The sequence below is a fragment of the Podarcis melisellensis genome (assembly GCF_964234715.1).
Source record: "Podarcis melisellensis genome assembly, chromosome: 11".
Lineage (NCBI taxonomy): Eukaryota > Metazoa > Chordata > Lepidosauria > Squamata > Lacertidae > Podarcis > Podarcis melisellensis.
The window spans coordinates 6,649,292-6,669,199 of NC_138543.1; the positions used below are offsets into that span (position 1 = coordinate 6,649,292).

Here is a 19,908-nt window from a genome sequence, read left to right on the forward strand (position 1 = left end):
TATAAATATATTTACTTAAACATTGTAGAATTATAATTGTAGAATTATAGACCTGATAAACCATGAGATTTTTAAAATTTTATTTAAGATAATCTTTTTGCGCAAAAAAAAATCTAGGACATTTTCCATGTGGCGGGACTAGAGTAAGGGAGAAAGGTTTAATTCCTTTTTGGAAAGAAGCATACCGCACGGGGTTGTCATACCCTGAAGAACAAAAAAGAGAACGCAAAGCAAATAAATGCACGTGACAACCCTAGCTTTAAGGAATCTTGTTTATATATAAGACTAAAGGTGAAGTGACAGCATTAATCATTTAAAGTTCATTACATAATTACTGAACCCTTTAAAACAGTGTTGGCAGGAGTTCTTGTTGCAGACCCTGTGGTCTGATGTTACCCTCAGAAGGCCTTGTCCAGAACCACTGCTTTCCCTTTTTATTATGCCCTCTTCAGTACTAGGTTAAACAAGTCAAGCACCCAAAATTGAGTGGATGTGTGAAAAAGCAGAGTGTACAAAGGATGGAAATGGCATAGAAATACAGTATGGGCCAACAATTTCAATAAGGCTAAAAACATTAAACACACCAGGGTCATAAAAATGACAAAAACTTTATTGAGTGATGAAAAACTAGGTGTAGCATTAGGACAAACAAGGTTTGAGCATCACTGTAACATTAGTTTCCAGCTTCTCTTCTTTATACTAGAAGTGCAATAGATTCAATATTCAGAACATTAGTCAATTAAACTTCACTCCCAAACCCAGAAAACTGCATAGTTAAGCAGTAGTACAAATACATTTCTGCAAAACCCCTGAAGATCAAATTTATTTTTTGCTCTGATTTTGGTACAAATGTGATCACCTGCACTGATCAGTCTCTGAATTTCTTTTCCCTTTTCTTCCGGCCTATAACAGAGAAGGAAAAAAGCTTGTATTATGAAAACCTAAGTATCAACAAAAAAATGCTAAAATTCCCCCCAAAACAGGGCTTTTGCAGAAAGCACTAGCTGTGCCTCTTCAATACTGCCACTTCCCACAAGAGCCCTCTGGGAAGGAGAGAAACACTCCTGAAAGAATGGGTGGATTATCTCCCTTTTCACAGGTTATTTTTTCCCCAGGAGGAATAGAAATCACTTGTCCTTTCCCTTCTCAAGGTGTGAGTCATCATCCACAAGCAGCACTTTCTTTAGACGGATGCTTATTGTTGCTGAAACAAGTGAATACGCTTGTGGATCCTGAGCATAATACTAGGGAGGAGACTTAATAGTATTCTCAAGTTGCTGTTTATTGCACACTGAAGTACAACATATACACAAAGAAAGGATGTGTGTGAGAGGAGAATTAAGAACTGCCTGCCCAGGTCTCCATAGCTGTATTATGTGACCCTGCCTGTCCTGAGTGGAAGTGACTCATGTCTGGATGCCTCCCTCACACAGGATAGATACTGTATTGGCCTGAATATAAGCCTCATTTTTTTCCCCAAATTCTGATTGTGAAAAGTTAAAGTGTGGCTTATATTTGCAACCTTACGGTATCGCTGCTGAAACAGCTGCCCACGAGGGCCATCGTGGGTATGGGACAGCAGCGCCCGTCCCAACCGCATCGTCCAAGCCTATCCCGAGCTGCTGTAAGGAAGGGGGAAGGGGTGGAGGCCACCGGCAAAGCAGTGCGGCTCCTCCTCCCCAGAAGCAGCCCGAGGCAACGACACGCAGCCTGCCCACTGCTCCCAAGCCTCCCCCGGCACCGGCTTGGGGAGGTAGTGCTGGGAGGCGGTTGTGTTGGGAGGTAGGTGAGCAGTGCGCTCAAAACCAAGTGCTGGCTGGGGGAGTGGGGCGCCGGCCGCCCCCATTCAGGGCAGTAGTGCCGGCAGGCGGGCCGCACCCGCAAATAAGCCTTGAATTTTAAAGGTGTGGCTTATTTGTAGGTGCGTCTTACATTTGGGCCAATACGGTAATTTTGTGTGAGTATCTATATATGTATCTATAGGTATCATCTGTGTGTGTATAAACTGTCAATTAGAGATAACAGGTAATAAACAATTATGGTGATGGGGGAATTGTGCAGATCACTAAGCAAAGAGACAGAAAAGGAGATTCACTGAATACAGTGGATCCAGAGGAAATATTTGTAAAGTCTGCTTTAAAAGCTCCTTTTTAGAGCAAACGGACACAAACTTGGTATGTAAACATAAACAAACAGGCTTGGATCCTAAGTAAGTTCACTGAAGGAAAAGTTTCTTGTCCCCCTTCCTCTAGCAGCTCCCATTGCTTCTCTGACACTGTTCAAGACCTCCAACCTTCCTGGAGAGGCTTTTTAGGAGTACAGGGAGCTGCAGTGGTGGGATGGGTAAAAGAAAAGTTTCTCCTGTGAGTTTCTGTTTACTTATGAAGTAGCTAGTAACGTTACCTGATATTTTGTTAGCTCTGCTTGCAGTAATTTCACTTTAGATCGTTCTTGTTCCAGAGCAGCATGAAGGCTGGTAACCTTAAAAAACAAAATAAAAGCTCAACAACTACTGCCTTGTCTCTTAACAAAGTGACATTTTGAAGATAATAAAGTTACATGCCTATGACAGCACTAATGAAAAAGAAAATCAGTATGTGCTATTTTGTCTATTAGCTGAGTTTCAAAATTCTTGCCTGATAACTGGAAATAACGTGGCAACATGTATCATTTCTGGCAGCAAGTTCACAATATTTTGAGAATTACAGGAAACTATATAAAGTTGCTGTTGCAAAGAGAAAAGATAGAATTGCATCTTACTAATTTTTACTCACTGAAATTAATCCATCTAAGCTGGGTGCAGAGAGAAGGTCCTGTTCCATGAACATAACATTACTCATAGTTCTTCCAACCCAGTTGTTCTGATATTTTGATTTAGTGTGCTCTTTAAAATATATTGCAGAAATGTTTACCTGTAAAGTCAGCTCATTCTTAATACTCTGAGATTCATCGACCTGAAGCAGTATTTCGGCTTTATCTTTCACTAAAGTTTTAAAACAAAACAAAAAAGATTAGACTTTCTATTTTTAAAATTGTTGAGAATAGTTAGAGGCACATTTTTCAAGCACCACGAAACATGTCTGATGTGCTGCATTCAGCCATGCAGGGTCACAGATTGCATAGGGCTGCTATGAAATAAAAACTGAACAAGCCTATTTGTCTTAGCACAGTCCAAACAATTTGCAGTTAGATTTAAGGAACATAGGTTTTTAAAAGAATTTTAATATTTAACAAACGAAGCAGTACTTACTCTCTCCTTCCTGCAGCATTTTCAACAGCTGTGCATTTCGTGCTTTCACTTCCTTATACTTAGCCTAAATGTTTTAAAAGTTCAATTAATGCAAATGGCATATTTAAACAATATGGACATTAGCATATTAGTACAGTCAATCTTATCCATGTCTATGTTCACTGAAACTTACTGCCCAGTAAGTGTATTTATAATTGGTGCCTTAACATTTCAAAATCAATCTCTAATCAATGGGACAAAAGGAAAATATAATAACACAAGTACACTCAAGATCCCCCAAATTCCATTTCTGATAAAAGTGTATGTGTGGGTGAGCTTCAAGAATCAGAGGAGAGGATGGCAGCGAAAAAGAGAAATATATTTTTGAGCTGGAAATTCACAAAATTGCCCCATTTATATAAGGTTGACTGTTGCCTTCAAAGATCAATTAATCTTCCTTGATCCCTACTGACAATTAAACAGATGAGGTGGATAATGTGCTAAAAATAACTACTCTGGCAACATTCATAAATGCAACAAAAATATCTAATAAGTTACAAGAAAGGAGATTCCGACTAAACATTCTTAAAAACTTTCTGACCAGTTAAGAGCTGTTCAACAGTGGAACAGACTCCCATGAGAGGTGGTGGGCTCTCCTTCCTTGGAGGTTTTTAAGTAGAGGGTGGATGGCCATCTGTCAATGGATGCTTTAGTTGATATTCCTACATTGCAGGGGGCTGGACTAGATGACCCCTGGGGTCCCTTCCAACTCTTAAGATTCTAGTAAACACATACCAAGTCTGTGGTTATTCCCCCCCGCCCCGCTGAACCAAATTCTTCTGAACATTAACAAACTGTTGACAAGTAGTTAATTATTTATAAATGTGGACTTTTAATGCAACATGTCCAACTCTCTCATGTGGTAGAAACACCTATAATTACTAAGTTTTCTCCCTACAGCAGCATTAACTGGTAGAATAAAGAATATATATGAAAGAAAACAGTAAGAAAAAGGTTGATTTACAATTACTATGTCATCATGTTGACTTTCTGAGGCTGGGGATGGAGGACTGACAGCGTACACTGAAAGCCTTTAAATGATAAGCCTATTTTACTAAGTAAAAATCTTTTATTTACTTCTGAAATAATAACCTTATCTAGATGCCAACCTCTCCTACTTATATAGATTAAATGTAATTTTTATTTTGAAAAGCAGTGCTTTGAAGTGGCTAATACAATAAATATTTTCAATCTAAACATTTATTTAAATGCTGCATAAAGAAACCCATTACATACCTCCCACTGAGTGATTACACTCTTTAATTGCTGAATTTCTGCATCTTTCCTCTCAAGTTCCAGCTTTAGTCTCTCTATTCTTCCGTCTTTCAATACAAAATCCTCCAGATTTTAAAAAGAGATACAATGTAAAATTAATGAAGTTGAGGAGATGTGAACTATCATTCAAAATACTTTCAAAAGTAACAAATGAACATAAGTATGCTTTAAAATGCTAGCAATTTAAACTTTTCGTATTTAAAAAATACAGTGGAACTTACTATATGGTCACATATTCTATGGAAATTGACATATAACACTGATTAGTCCAAAATGTTTCCTCATTCAGGAAGCTATTACAGTTGGTCAAAAATTATTTCACTACAAAGAAATTTCAGTCATTATCCAGAGGGTAAGCTGCCCCTGAAATTCGGAGCAGCATTAAAAGTTGACCTGTCCAGAGTTCAGGTAGGGCAGGTATAGGGAACCTGTGGTTCTACTCATGTTGCCAAATACAACCAACTCCCAGGTGAGGTCCCTGCAGTCTGAAGGCAGGCAAATCTTGTCCCCATCTTGAAAAAGGGGGGGGGGGGGAAAGAAGACCCATGTAACTACTGAACCGCTTGATGCTGGTGTCAGGAAAGATCCTAGAACATGTAATTAGACAGATAGTCTAGGGATACTTAGAAAAGGATGCTGTGATGACTAAGGCATAGCCTGGGTTTCTCAAAACAAGAAATGCCTATTGAAATCCAATTTCTTTTTTTGACCGAGTTACAAGCTTAGCGGATCAGGGGGATGCTGTGGATGATTTCAGTACCACTTTTGATAAAGTCCCCCATGATATTCTTGTGCAGAAACTGGTAAAATGTGGGCTGGATGAGGTAAATGTGAAGTGGATTTGTAGCTGGTTGACTGACTGAACCCAAAGGTACTCATTAATGGTTCCTTGTCATCGGGGGGGGGGAGTGGGGTGCCATAGGAATTGAGGGGATGTTCATCAAATCTGCAGATGACACCAAACTGGCAGAGGTATCCAATGCTACAGAAGACAGAATCAGGATTGAAGATGACATTAACAGATTGGAGAACTGGGCCCAAACTAACAAAATAAATTTCAATAGGGACAAACGTATCGTACTTAGGCAGGAATAACCAGTTTCACAGGGGACACCTGGCTTGCCAGTAATACATGTGAAAAGGATTTAAAGGTCTTAGTAGATCACAAGCTTAACATGAGTCAACATTGTGGTGTAGCAGCGAGAAAAGCTAATGCTATTCTAGGCTGCATCAACAGAAGAATAGTGTCCGGATCTAGGGAAGTAATAATACCACTCTATTCTGCCTTGGTCAGACCACACCTGGAATGGTGTGTCTAGTTCTTAGTGCCACAGTTTAAGAAGGGTACAGTGGCACCTCAGGTTACATACGCTTCAGGTTACAGACACCGCTAACCCAGAAATAGTGCTTCAGGTTAAGAACTTTGCTTCAGGGTGAGAACAGAAATTGTGCTCCGATGGCACGGCAGCAGCAGGAGGCCCCATTAGTTAAAGTGGTGCTTCAGGTTAAGAACAGTTTCAGGTTAAGTACGGACCTCCGGAACAAATTAAGAACTTAACCTGAGGTACCACTGTATTGACAAGCTGGAATGTGCGCAGAGGAGGGTGACCAAAATGATCAATGGTCTGGAAACCAAGCCTTATATGGAACGGCTGAGGAAGTTGGGCATGTTTAGCCTAGATAAGAGAGTGAGGAGATAGCCATCTTCAAATCTCTAAAGGGCTTTCACATGGAAGATGGAGCAAGCTTCTTTTCTCCTGCTCCAGAGAGTAGGACCTGAACCAATGGCTTCAAGTTACAAGAAAGGGAGGTTTTTAAACAGAGGTTGGATGGCCATCTGTCATGGATGCTTTAGCTGAGATTCTTGCATCCTGGGGGATAGGGCTAGATGACATTCAGGGTCCCTTCCAACTCTACAGGGATGATGGGAGCTGTAGCTCAGCAACATCTGGTGAGCCACGGGTTCTCCACTCCTAGGGTAGGTGAACAAACACACCAATCCCTGTGGCACACATTATTTAAACCACTTTTACTCAACTCTTCAGCTAAAAAGATGAATAAAAAGTAAAAACAAGGCAATCCATGCCAGGGGCTTACAATCCAAAGGCACTACACAAAATGAAAAATGGAAGAGTAAAACAGGGAAACTCAGACACCCGTTCTTAAAGTTAGAGTTTCCTTGTCAGATATATCTCAGAAGAGGAAATTTGGTGGCCTTTTCATACCTATATGCACTTTTAAGCAGCTACTCAATTTCACCTTCTCTATTATAATCAGTGAGTGCTCACTGGAAGGACAGATTGTGAAGCTGAGGCTCCAAGACTTCGGCCACCTCATGAGAAGAGAAGACTTCCTGGAAAAGACCATGATGTTGGGAAAGATGGAGGGCACAAGGGGAAGGGGACGACAGAGGACGAGATGGTTGGACAGTGTTCTCGAATCTACCAGCATGAGTTTAACCAAACTGAGGGAGGCAGTGGAAGACAGAAGTGCCTGGTGTGTTCTGGTCCAGGGGGTCACGAAGAGTCAGACACGACTAAACGACCAAACAACAACGACAACAATTATAATCAGGACAGTATACTTTCAGGAATGTTCATTTAACATACATGTGTGGGATCACGTGATGTACTGTTGTCCATTCCATTATCTGTGATATGCTCTCTTCTTTTCTCCCTAGTAATTATTTTGTGCACATCATCTTCCAGTCTATTGAAGAATTCACCATCATGCAAGACAGTATGTGAAGAGCTCAATTCCTGCCAAGAAACTATAATTAATCTCTAGTAAAACAATTCAGCAACTTAATAAGTAATTACTCTAAGGTTTATATATGGAATTCCAATCTAAATATGAAATTTCAGCTTTAAATTAAATTACAATAATATATATTTTTCTAAATGCCCTCTATCCCTACAATAGGTCTTGGTAACTGCATCAGGCAAAAAATTAGCATTGTTTTAATAATGCTTAGATACTATTTTAATCACATTCTAAATTTGCTGGCCTTGTAATGCAGCAAGACATGGAATACATTTGTGTCTTTCAGAAACAACCAAGTAACCATTCTCTTCCTACAATGCTTTCATTCTTTGCCTTCCCAGCACAGCAAGAAAGCATTGCATCATTCAGTTTGAGGGTAAAAGCCAAGGCTTAATTTGCCCAAAGTGATGTCATCATGTAGTACACTTAGACCGACTACTGCGTACTATGATGTCATCGCATTCACTACCTGGACCATGATTAGCTGAGATCACATAGTCATTCAGAAAGAAGCCAAAAGATAAGCTAGAACAAAAAATTATAGCAACTAAACAACCAAAGATCAGGCTGTGAACAGGTACAAGAGAGACAGCTAATAAGAACTGGTTAGGTTTCTCAAGGAACCATTTTGAACTTTCAAGAGCCCACTTTCCTTGTTAAAAATATATAGTGCAAAAAATTTGGTGAAGCCACAGAAATTATTCACTGAGAAATCTTTAAAAAGCTTGTGCTGAAATGTTAATTTAATAGCACAATCTTTCATATACAATTTCTTCACAATATCCAGGTTCCTGCTGTTCACTTAAGTCTCTTCAACAGAACCACAAACAATATTTTCATGTGACTTATTTAGAACAGAGCATGCACTAATGCTTGCCAAGAAAGTGGAAAATTTAACGGTGCCATTTAAAGAATTCCCTCATTAGATACTTCAAGCATTATTTTTGTTTGATCAGGTACTTACCTCCTGCTTTTTGGGAAGGTGATCTGAAACAACATGAAAAATGTATGCTACAGATTAAATTTAATTTGTGGACAAAAACCCTAAAACTGATTATCCAGGAATATTTCAGTGCCATACTCTGCTAAATTATAAATAAGATTCTCTAAGTTTAAGCTAAAATTTCCATTCATACTTTAAATTCCTTGTATTCTGTTTTGCCAGATTTATAAATCTAGTAACAAAGCACCACTTGACCCACCTGAAACTAAACTACTGCAACTGAGTATCAAATTTGCCACAAAGTGTGATGAAGTGTGTGATTTGCAAAATGGCCCCTGGTTTTCTGGGATGAAACCAGTTTAGAGGTCCTTCAAAGTAGTTTTGGGGCTGGTGTTAAAACTAAAACTGTTTTAGCTGTCCTGCTGGACCACCTTTTCTGGGGAATAGAAGGAGAGAGTCCAACTATGCTAATTCTACTATATCCTTCTCTCAGCAGTATTTAAACATAAAAGATCAAAGCAGTGTACAGTTTCACTTTAGCTCTTTGTACAGGCATTCTGTCCATGGGAGACTTCTGATTAAGCAGAGAGATCTCACTAACCAAAGGGGAAGAAGCATATTTTGCCAATTCTCCACCCACCCCCAGGACACAAACACTTCTCAGATTGTTTCAATTAATCCCCCAATACTCTGGAACATATCTGAGGGTACAAAGGGGGAATTGGCAAAAGCCCCCCCCCCATTCACACTGTTGGCGATGGAAGTGAAGTCTGAATTCCTAACCTGACAGGTGTCTACATCTTGTGACTCTTTAACAGACCTAATGATTCTACGAAACATTTAGCACTAAAACTTACCAATGTTAGTATCAGACTGGAAATCTTTTAAAGACACAGTGAGAGGTTTGTCTTTTCCCTGCTGATTTTTTCTTTTCTCTTTCTTGTGCACAGCTTTTGATGGAGGAGAAGCACTTTCAACAGTTTCATATTCCTGTAAAGAAAAAAAACACCTTATACATCTGTCTTTGAGAGACTAAATCATAGAACATTATGGTTAAACACTGCCAAAGAGAAAACAAGTTACGCAAAGAAATATTTTGAAACAATATAAAGCATTTTAGTCTCTTGCTTAGTATTTTGAACCCATGTCTATGCAACTCGCCTCTCTAAACAAGTAAACCACACATCCAGGATTGTACACGAAACTACATAAGAAATAATTCTGTTTTCACCACTACTATTACCATAGGCAATATTTTCTTGTTCTGCTATTAACTCAACTGAATCTAGCAAAAAAACTACAGCTGTACATAGGCTCATAAGAAGTGCATTGTTAAGAATACAGTGGTACCTCTGGATATGCACACCTCCAGTTCTGTATCCTTCAGGATGCGAATGCGGCAAACCCGAAAGTATTTTTCCGGGTTTCAACACGCGTGCCTGTGCAGAAGCGATCTACCGCCGTGTGCCAATGTGCAGAAGCGGTCCCTCCAGTTGCGGAAACCTCAGGATCCGACTGAGGCTCCGGAATGGATCCTGTCCGCAACTGGAGGTACCACTGTATTTGTGTTTTAATCATACTTAGAGAAGGGAATACCTTTTTGTGTTCTTCATATTCCAGTTTGCTGAGAAGTAAAGCTTTTTCAAGATCGGCTTCAAACATTTCAGAAGTCAACTGAAGAAACAAGATGGAAAAGTGTACCATGTGGCAGGGTTTTATTCAAACATACACCACCCTCTTAGTATCATATGTCAGTTACTTATCAGTCACTCCCTCCCCAAAAGAGGTACGTCTAGCATCTTTTTAGCATTGTGTTTTAATTGTTGTAACCTACCAGGAACCAAAGGGTGAAGGGGTGGGTAGCAAATGATATTATTTGGCACCTTGACTAGAGAATAAATCTCAATGAACTAAATGTAACTTTTTTCTCAGAACACATGCTCATGATTGCTGAAAGTTATAGCCTGATCATTTGCACGTTTATGCAGAATTAAGTCCTATTGTGTTTAAGAGAGCTTTCTTTCAAACCTGACCCAAATGCCTGCCAATGCTACTGCATACAAAGCAGGTGCAGTGGTTAAAATGAAGAATCACGAACACTTAAAACTTTAAAATAACATATTTGATGAATTACCTGTTCATCTCTTTGTCTCCACTCTTGCCAGTTCTCTTCCTGAGAATCTTTCCTTGCTGAATTATTTAATGCTTGCTCGTGCTGAGACAAAGAAGCTCCATGGGAACTTTTCTGAGGGATTTTCTTAAAAGCGAGATTTCTGAGCTATAAAAACAATGAACATAAATAAATATTTTTATAAAGTATAAAACGCTGTGACAAGCTGAAACCTCAGTGTAGGTTTGCTTTGAGGTGCCTTACATTATTGTGGTGATTTGATTAAGAAGAAACCTTCACATAATGTTGGTGGTCTAAACTGGCTAGAACAATAAACACACGTTAGGTTCCCTGTGGACAAATGGCCAGAGGAACAAGGAAAGATCAGTTGGGCCCAAACTGTAAGTGTAAATATACAATTCAACACATCATTCCAGCATTCTCAAACTGACCCCCTCTACCTTTCCCCTTTCCCTTGTAATTAGTAAGCACAAATGCAGGGTCTCTATCTCTTTTTCATTTATGTATTGCACCTACCACCAGAACTATACTTAATTATTGAATGATATGATACTATGGGAGACTAGTTTTCTCTGAAAATAGGAATAAAAATACGGTATTTTACAATATAAATAATGGTGGGTTGTAGCCAATGGTGGCTTTATGTAAGCTGAAGTGCTTCTCCTAATGAAAAGTTCAAAAGGTAAAGGTAAAGTGAGGTGCCCAATTGCCACAAACCCTTCCCATCAATTCCAGTCCTCTGTGCCATATCCCACTGTTCCACATGGTCCCATAACCTTCAGGGGCAATCAGTGAAAATCAGGTGCCCTGCCTTAAGTGCTTTTGCTAGCGCAGTTGGATATAACCTGACATGAATTCCACAGCAACAGATGCATTACAAATATAATGAATAGCTACAATATAGTAAGATAGGAAGCAAAATTGAGGAAGTCTTCCAAGTTCAAAATAATTCATAGTATGTTCTAGAAGTACTGCTAATTTAATATTTGTTTGAAAACTGAGTAACGCTTAATACTACCCAATAATATTTGTATATAGGCACAAACAGTATTATTTTTTTTTAAACTATCTGAACCATATGCACCAATATATGCTATGAACCTAAACACCTACATTAAAGAAAACAAGCACTCGAACATCTGCCCTACCTTAGGGCAGATTTCTTCAGAAACATCTCCTTCCAAAGTTAAACGTTTTGGATTAGGATGCCATTCTAGTTTTGAAAGAAAAGTGTTTAGGATTCACCTGATCATAAACACCTTCCCACTTCTAACCCCTGCTGGAATCTTCACCACATCTCAAGTATACTTAATTCTTGATCCCTCACTTTTTGACTTTTCCTTTGCATGTATGTGGGCACCTGGCCCAACTGAGTATTGAAACATAACAGTCACACCACCTCATTGGCTTCACTCTGCTGCTGTTCCTTCTTTTTTCTTCTCTTTTCTTTTTTCTTTTCATTTGTGGTTGACTTGCTGCCTGAAGCTTGGGACTTTCCACCATTTCGACTGTTTCTTCCTTTTCCAGATTCTGAATCGGATCCACTGCCACTATCAACTTGCAAAAGAGCAAACCGTGATGCAGTAGTAGGAACCGAACTAATAACTGCAGAGGCCATTTTAACTTTGGAGGCGTCTAGAAGCAAGCCGCTGTTTCAAGAAGCTACCTGGATAAGTAACAGCAATATAAGGATGGGGTGGGGTGGGGGAAGAAAAAAGATCCACCATTTTACTATAGGAGAACTGGTACATTAAATCACTTTTTAAAAAATGGATCACAGAGTTTTATATAGTAACCAAAAGACCTCACAAACAAAACTACCACATTTTTCTGAATCAGGTTTGATAAGATTTTTTTTTCATTTTGCAGAGTTATGTAACCTAGAAATACCATATCCCGTTAAGCTCTAGGTGCATTAATAAATGTGGTGACTGAGAGCATGTCCAAGATTAATAGGCCCAGAAATAGCTGGCCCCTTTTTGGACAACACCTGAATAAGTTGTTCAAGGGACAGGGTAATACTTTTTGCAAGAAAGCAGAAATACTTTTAATGAATGAGGAATTGCAACCCCAAAGTACTTCTTTAATAACTATTTTTAATTGAAATAAATAAATAAATTTTAAAAATTGCCCAGTAGCATCTTAAAGGCCTACTAAGTTTGTTCTGGGTATAAGCTTTCATGTGCATGCACACTTCTTCAGATATTTTTAATTGGTAGTTTTTGTTGAATTTCTTGTAGCAGCCTTGGATGATTAATTTATACTCCTACTTTCTGTGCAAAATATAAAGAATGGTGATAAAAATAAAACATTTTTTTTAACTTAATACTATAGGTTTTTTTTTTAAAAAAAATAGATAACTAAATACTGTTATTCACTCTCTAAACTTTGTGCTTATTAAACACTTCAGATGATAGAAAGGTCACCAATAGGAACTATTACTGACAATGTAGCTGTCATTTTATTCCTATGTAGGATTGCAAAAGGGAAGCTCGTTGATCTTTTGAAAACAGTGGCACACAAGCATAGTCTTCAGAAGATTAACAAGGATTTTCTAAGAAAGTATCATGTACTCTTAAGGATTAAGTTTAGGAGTCTGTGGAACTATGGTTCCCTTCAAAGGAACATGTTTTGAACAAAAAGAGCTATATAATTTCATGGAAGTGTAACTGTGAAAAAGTATCAGATGAAATGTTTATAGTGGATCTTGCTGCACCACTGTTGGAAGCTCCAAGGTTCAAAGACAGAACTAATAGACCTTTTAATCAAGAGGAATAAGCATGAGGCATCTTCCCTGCTTTCTAAAGAATTCAATATGATAAGGGTGTCTCTTCTTCCACAAGCAAGAAGCCCAAATAATACTATCTAACAAGAAACTATGGATCAAAATCTACAATGCTAATATTCCACGTTGATGTTTTCTGAACATGGTCAAGTTTTTTCAAAAGGTACAGAGATCTTCTTAAAACAGACTTTCCATCTTCTGCTTTTAGGCATGTACTTATGAGAATCAAGGTTTTGACAAAATGTTTTAGAAAGCGGATGAAATTGCCTTCTGTGATGCTAAATAGGTTGCAATCTAAATTGCAGTAGCCTGGGAATGTCCCAAACACTGAACAAACACTGCTCTATAAAGTGGATTAAATAACACAATTTCAGAACGATAAATATATGAAAATGAATACGTATGCTTTACGTGTCTGTAAACATGGCAAGACATGCAGTTAAACTATTACTTATAAATTACATATATATATATATATATATATATATATATATATATATATATGCCTAAAAACAGTCCTGCAAAGGTCAGACAACTGCACATTCTTACCACCAGAAACTGGTTCAACAAAACATGCCATTTAACAGCATCATTAACACACTTGCCAGTGCCAATAGCTTTCTGCAGTTTTATCCCATATCAACAGGGGCACGACCCCAACTAAAGCTAAGCCCTTTGAAGTTCTCATGTTTGGGGACCCGTTTTCGAATTCTGCCCCACATAAACGAGTCGACACGGGGTGGAGGATGCCGCTCCTGAAATGCCATATATCCCGCCCAGTTCTGGGTTCTGCCTTCCAGAAAGGGGTGACTGAGAGACACCCCAAGATTAACGGGCCCAGCAGTAAACCCCCCTCCCTCTACTTTTTGGAGAGGACCCTGTAAAAATAAAAAAGGACATGAATGAAAGCTAAGGGGATGACCAGAAATTGTGGGGTGAGCTTCCACCTTTAGCCCCTCTCCCCGCTCGTTCGTTTCAGCAGAAAGTCTCCCCAGAGGGTAGCATGCCGCCCCCGCCCCCCAGATCGAATAATAATAATAATAATAATTTATTATTTGTACCCCGCCCATCTGGCTGGGCATCCCCGGCCACCCTGGGCGGCTTCCAACGAGGATTAAAAATACATAAAAATGTCACACATTAAAAACTTCCCTGAATAATAATAATTGAACCCCCTAATAATAATAATAATAATAATAAAACCCCCTAATAATAATAATAGAACTAATAATAATAATAATAGAACCCATAATAATAATAATAATAATAATAATAGAACCCCTAATAATAATTGAACCCCCCCAAAAGCAAACCGTTGGTGGCCACCCACCGCGGAGGGCGTCTTGCTGAAGCCGGGCAGCAGCCTCCTCTGAGGGGCTGGAAGGAGGCAGGCAAGGCTCCGGGTCCCCCTTCGACGAGGCCCCGTCGAGAGAGAGATGGCGGCCCCGAGGGGTGCGGAGAGCGGGGGGCCACGGAGGAGGCCGCCTCCCGGACGGCGGAGGGGCTGAGAGAAGCTGGCGGCGGTTCGGGAAACGGTTCGGGGCGTCGCGTGAGGGGCGGAAGGAGAGACTCGCTCGCGGAGTTTGTTTATGTCTCGGGCCGCTTCGCTCGAGGGGGGGGGGCGACGCGGAGGGAGGGGAGAAGGGGCGGGGGCGCATGCGCAACAAAGCGGGTTTGTGACGTCTGACGTGGTCGCAGCGGGCGGGGTGACGCCCCCCTCCCTAAACTCCGCAGTCTCCCTCAGGTGCGCTGCCGCCGGCGCCGCTTCCTCTTTGCGTCCCCCCGCAGTTAAGGGCGCTCCGTGGGCGGGGGAAGGCCCCGCCCCCCGGAGTCAAAACGGTTCTGTTCCGTTGCTCTTTGGGGGAAACACGTGGTTGACCTGCTGTCGGCGTTGACTGCGCACTTGTGGTTTTATCATTTTAATATATGCTCTTTAACATTTTTTTTTAAATCAGGGTTAGTGGTGCTCTCCGGAAACAAATACAGTATATATATACTGTGTGTGTGTGTGTGTATCTATACAGTATCTATCTATGTATCTACTTATACCTATACCTCCTGCCAACCTAGCAGTTCGAAAGCACGTCAAAGTGCAAGTAGATAAATAGGTACCGCTCCGGCGAGAAGGTAAACGGCGTTTCCGTGCGCTGCTCTGGTTCGCCAGAAGCTGCTTAGTCATGCTGGCCACATCACCTGGAAGCTGTACGCCGGCTACCTCAGCCAACAATGCGAGATGAGCGCCGCAACCCCAGAGTCGGTCACGACTGGATCTAATGGTCAGGGGTCCCTTTACCTTTTTTATACCTATCTAAAGATAGGTATGGGACGCGGGTGGCGCTGTGGGTAAAAGCCTCAGCGCCTAGGACTTGCCGATCGAAAGGTCGGCGGTTTGAATCCCTGCGGCGGGGTGCGCTCCCGCTGCTCGGTCCCAGCGCCTGCCAACCTAGCAGTTCGAAAGCACCTCCAGGTGCAAGTAGATAAATAGGGACCGCTTACCAGCGGGAAGGTAAACGGCGTTTCCGTGTGCAGCTCTGGCTCGCCAGAGCAGCAATGTCACGCTGGCCACGTGACCCGGAAGTGTCTCCGGACAGCGCTGGCCCCTGGCCTCTTAAGTGAGATGGGCGCACAACCCCAGAGTCTGGCAAGACTGGCCCGTACGGGCAGGGGTACCTTTACCTTTTTAAAGATAGGTATAGATAGGTGAAGACAGGAGTGACTGGCGTACTCTGGTCCATGGGGTCACAAAGAGTCGGACACGACTAAACAACAATAGGTAGGTAGGTAGGTAGGTAGGTAGATAGATACAGTAGTACCTCGGGTTACATGTGCTTCAGGTTACAAACACTTCAGGTTACAGACTCTGCTAACCCAGAAATAGTACCTTGGGTTAAGAACTTTGCTTCAGGATGAGAACAGAAATCGTGCTCTGGCGGCGCGGCGGCAGCGGGAGGCCCCATTAGCTAAAGTGGTGCTTCAGGTTAAGAACAATTTCAGGTTAAGTGCGGTCGTCCGGAACGAATTAAGTACGTAACCAGAGGTACCACTGTACAGATACACACACACACACACACACAGGCTAAATTAAAAAGCAAACTTTATTAGGCCAATAGTGCTGCTTTACATCTCTGAAATCAATTTAGACATGCCTACTTGTGCGCTGCAATGACTTAAGACATTTTCTGAACAGGTGGTGGTGTCCACATTGGTTGCCTAAAGCAGTGAGATGATTAAAACACCTTTAAAGTTACTATCCCTGCTCCTGAGACGGAGAACACCCACCCACGGACACACCTTTCTGTGTAAGTGTCAGAGCCAAGAAAATTAATAATGAACCTTGAAAAGCACATAAGAGGCTTTAAGGAATGGACATCCATGGAAGACCTCAAGCAAGCCATAGTGTCCATGTTGGAAACCCATGCTTTAAAATATGATTATTAATATAGTATATGGGTACATGTTATGAAAGCTAAGACATTTGTGATTTATAGCAATTAGTTGATAATGCTGTTTCAACAGTGGAACCATGCTGAAAGAACCTTTCCTCTCCAGCATCAAGTTAAGGGTTAAAAAGAAAAAAGAAAGCTCCATACATTTACAGCAGCTGTTCACTGTGCTGATTAGCTTTGTGATGTTGTGAGCTGACCAACCCACACAGCCTCGTTTGCTGCACCTTTTTAAAGAAGTTGCATACTGTAGGAACCATTTACTGTACTTCATTTTGTGTTTTATAATGTATTTGGGTTGTATAAGTACATAAAAATTGCAGTGCTAAGAGAGTGAAATATTTGAACTTAAGACCACAACCCTTTGCAAAACTCAAATCACGATTCAACAAAGCAAAAGATAACAAATGCAATTAAAACAATCATTTCAGTCTTGAGAAATTGTAAAATATTTTAGCAGTTTACAAATAAAGCAGTTGGACACACTGGCACAGAGTAGGACGAACTATGTTTTTTAGCATGTTCACAGCCTATCTTAAAACATGATATCCTGATATCCTGACCAGAAAGGTTTCTTCTTAAGAATCACTTCTGGAAGTTAATGATGCCTACAGTGGATAGCAACTGTGTAAGATGTTATCCAGTTTTTTAAAAAAATGCAACCTAAGCAAAAAATAATTAAAAGCAATGGGCTGGATCCAGACTCCTATGGAAAGCAACAATATCCAGAGGAGGTTCCCATTGGAGTAAGGAGGATAGAGGTGGGTTTCATTAATTAATCTCCTACAATCTTGAACAGAGTTGCCTGCCAGAGTGGCAGGGGAGGGAGAAAAGGCCAGAATTGACAACTCTTCTTCCAGCAGAGTGCCGTGTACTCAATATTTTGAAGTGCAAAGATTGATGTGCCCAAATTTGCAAAAATGGCAATTAACTATCCGTAAAGTACATTTGAACATTCACACTCACGACAAATATTTAATGCACAATAGTCTACCCCAAAGATCAGTAGTAAAGGTTTCATCCAGGAGCTGAGAGAGTCCGGAGAGCTTCTCACCCCCGTAATTTCCTCCCTTTTTATGTCTCCCAACCCTGCTCCAGAAGGCTAAAGGATCCTCTGGAACAACATGGAAAGAATGAGAGAGCAGGGGGAATAAGGGAATTTGCCCAAATCACCTTTGACCTCCCACTCATGCAAGCATCTACTGGACCAAAAGTGTCTTTTATTGGCAGAGGGACAGAGTTTGATACAATCCTGTATTTTATTTTTTAATTTTTTTAAGAAACTAGGCACACATTGGCTTAGATTTTAGAGGCTCCATGAAAGGACTACCACGTGGGGTGCTCCAGCCAATGGAAAGGGGGGGAGTTGAGGCAGTTTTGCTAGTTGACCATTCTGTTTCTTTCAAATTTACTGCAGGAGGCTGGGGGACAATATAGGAGAAGTCACCCGTCTTCGGCCAGTGGAAGCCTCTGCTGGATTGGAGTACGATCTGTGCACAAAACACGTCCTGTGCACAGATAATAAACAACTTGGGAACCAATGAGGAAAACAAAAACTTAGAAATGCCCCTGGAGTCATTTTATCTAGAACTAACAATGACCTTATGTACTGAGAAACTGGGGTCAAGGGAATTATCATAGGAAGAGTGAGTATATATGCTGCAAGTCTGCTCCTGGTCCCTTTATCCACAGTAAGTGTTATGTCTATACCAGGTCGATTAGACAAAGCAGTTTTCTAACTTATCATGTACTTCACGCTAAGAGATACACAGCTGTGCCTTCCAAGCAGAAAAACCTTTTATTGCCCTAGTTCACTGACAGCACATCTACATCTATCTCAGTGATACGTGACACAGCAGAGAGTAATTTCCCTGGAGCCGATAAAAATGTTTCTTTTCTATTATGGAAAAAAACTTTCTCCCCACAGAAAGTTTCAAAGTCACATAACAACAGAGTTAGTTATAAGAAAGAGAAATTGATGTTTGAGAGCATATTCATTTAAAATATGAGTTGGGCAAAATAAATTTCCTTGCGAAAACATTAATTTCTTAGAAACATTGTAGTCGTGTTTTGTTTTTAAAGGACATTCACAACCCAAGGCTTTGGTCAGTCACAAGTGCTTTGTCAAACTTCAGCATAAGTATGCCTGGACTGGAAACCAAGTATTGCTGATGTATCTATGAAGACCTTTATTACAATGGGCTGGTTCACACCAGATTTCTTTTTTCCATGTGAGTGCTCCAGGCTGTCACCACCACCATGTTCATATGGACAAATAATGTGTAAAAATAACCAATCATACAGTCAGCAGCATTTAACCTAATGTGATTTCTGCCCCTCACAGCAATACAATAAGACTGTAACTGTGATTGCTTTTATACATTGTTTGTCTTCATAAATATGCACTCAAGAATGATCATGATAACTCATGCAGCTAAAAATGTATTTTGTGAACCAGCCCTAAGATTCTTTGCGGTATAGAAGAATGCATTTATGAAGACATGGAATACAAATCCATCAGTTACTCTAAAGGAGAAATCAGTACAAATAAAATTAATTCTTTAAGGACAAAAAGTCCTTTGGTTTCAACCCCTGATATAATCACACTGCTATTAAGGCCTCAGATTTCTATGGGGCACAATAAATGATCAGCAGTGTGAGACACGCAATGTGAAATAACTCAAATATTGTAGCTGCCTGAAATAAACTGGAAATAAAAGGGAACTGTGTAATTGCTTTCAAAATATTACAAGGATAATTATATATTATAGTCAGATTTTCTAGGCATTTCAATAGAATCAGCAGGAACAGAATTTATACCAACTGCAAGGCCGGAACGCCTTGATGAAAGCTCAGAAGCAGGGATATAGCGCAATTCTTTGCGAGGAAGTTTTACTGGGGTTACTCCTTGAAGCTGTGTCATAGTCTCTCTTGCCTGAGAAGGGCAACACACTTGTGGGTGAGATTTTGCAGGCTGGTGTACTTTTCCTGCTTGCTCTTCGTGACTGCTGGATGTGTTGGGTCCCAGTTCTGCAGCTTCCTCTTCAAATCTGTATGAATTCTGTTGTGCTCCTAAATCACCCCTTGGGGAGTTTATTTCTTTTAATTTCCCTGTTGGTGTGGATGTCCGTCTGAATTCTTCTGACAAGGTAATTACTTCTTCTCGATTCAGTATCCCATCACTGGAACAATTGCCTAAAAATAAATATTTTTTTAAAAATGCAGTTGGCTTAGATGCTTTGAGGGAACTATTATGGTTCGTTCTGTTTTGTAATGTTA

General features: G+C 40.4%; 2 protein-coding genes and 1 long non-coding RNA gene across 6 annotated transcripts in view; 1 reads left to right on the plus strand and 2 right to left on the minus strand.

Moving 5' to 3' along the window:
* Positions 1 to 589: 589 nt before the first annotated feature.
* Positions 590 to 14,673, minus strand: GKAP1 (G kinase anchoring protein 1). Of its 2 annotated transcripts, none has more exons than XM_081930732.1 (12): positions 14,517 to 14,673; positions 11,801 to 12,067; positions 10,405 to 10,548; positions 9,867 to 9,944; positions 9,128 to 9,260; positions 8,292 to 8,314; positions 7,174 to 7,323; positions 4,526 to 4,627; positions 3,251 to 3,314; positions 2,913 to 2,983; positions 2,404 to 2,481; positions 590 to 903 (listed from the first exon to the last, which is right to left on the minus strand). In XM_081930732.1, the coding sequence occupies exons 2-12, from the start codon at positions 12,017 to 12,019 to the stop codon at positions 856 to 858; spliced, it is 1,110 nt and encodes a 369-aa protein (XP_081786858.1). In that variant the 5' UTR covers positions 12,020 to 12,067; positions 14,517 to 14,673; the 3' UTR covers positions 590 to 855. The 2 variants fall into 2 exon arrangements, with proteins under 2 accessions (XP_081786858.1, XP_081786859.1); XM_081930733.1 differs by having other exon boundaries at positions 11,801 to 12,063; positions 14,513 to 14,673.
* A 1,362-nt stretch (positions 14,674 to 16,035) lies between these two features.
* LOC309380699 lies at positions 16,036 to 18,185 on the plus strand. Its single transcript, XR_014173049.1, has 2 exons — positions 16,036 to 16,485; positions 18,047 to 18,185. It is a non-coding gene; the product is annotated as an uncharacterized lncRNA (long non-coding RNA).
* The window catches only part of KIF27 (kinesin family member 27), a 33,425-nt gene continuing 29,780 nt past the window's right edge, over positions 16,264 to 19,908 (minus strand). For all 3 annotated transcript variants that reach the window (XM_081930389.1, XM_081930388.1, XM_081930387.1), the window contains exon 17: positions 16,264 to 19,824. In XM_081930389.1, the coding sequence (XP_081786515.1) occupies positions 19,388 to 19,824 (437 nt within the window). In that variant the 3' untranslated portion in view covers positions 16,264 to 19,387. The remainder of the gene's footprint in view (positions 19,825 to 19,908) is intronic.

Coding starts and splice junctions, on each gene's coding strand:
- GKAP1 (XM_081930732.1), bottom strand. CDS start 12,019: ATGGCCTCTGCAGTTATTAGTTCGGTTCCTACTACTGCATCACGGTTT. Junction 7,324..8,291: donor ACCTTCCCAAAAAGCAGGAG/GTAAGTACCTGA, acceptor GTTTCTTGGCAG/GAATTGAGCTCTTCACATAC. Junction 2,984..3,250: donor AATGCTGCAGGAAGGAGAGA/GTAAGTACTGCT, acceptor TTAAAACTTTAG/TGAAAGATAAAGCCGAAATA.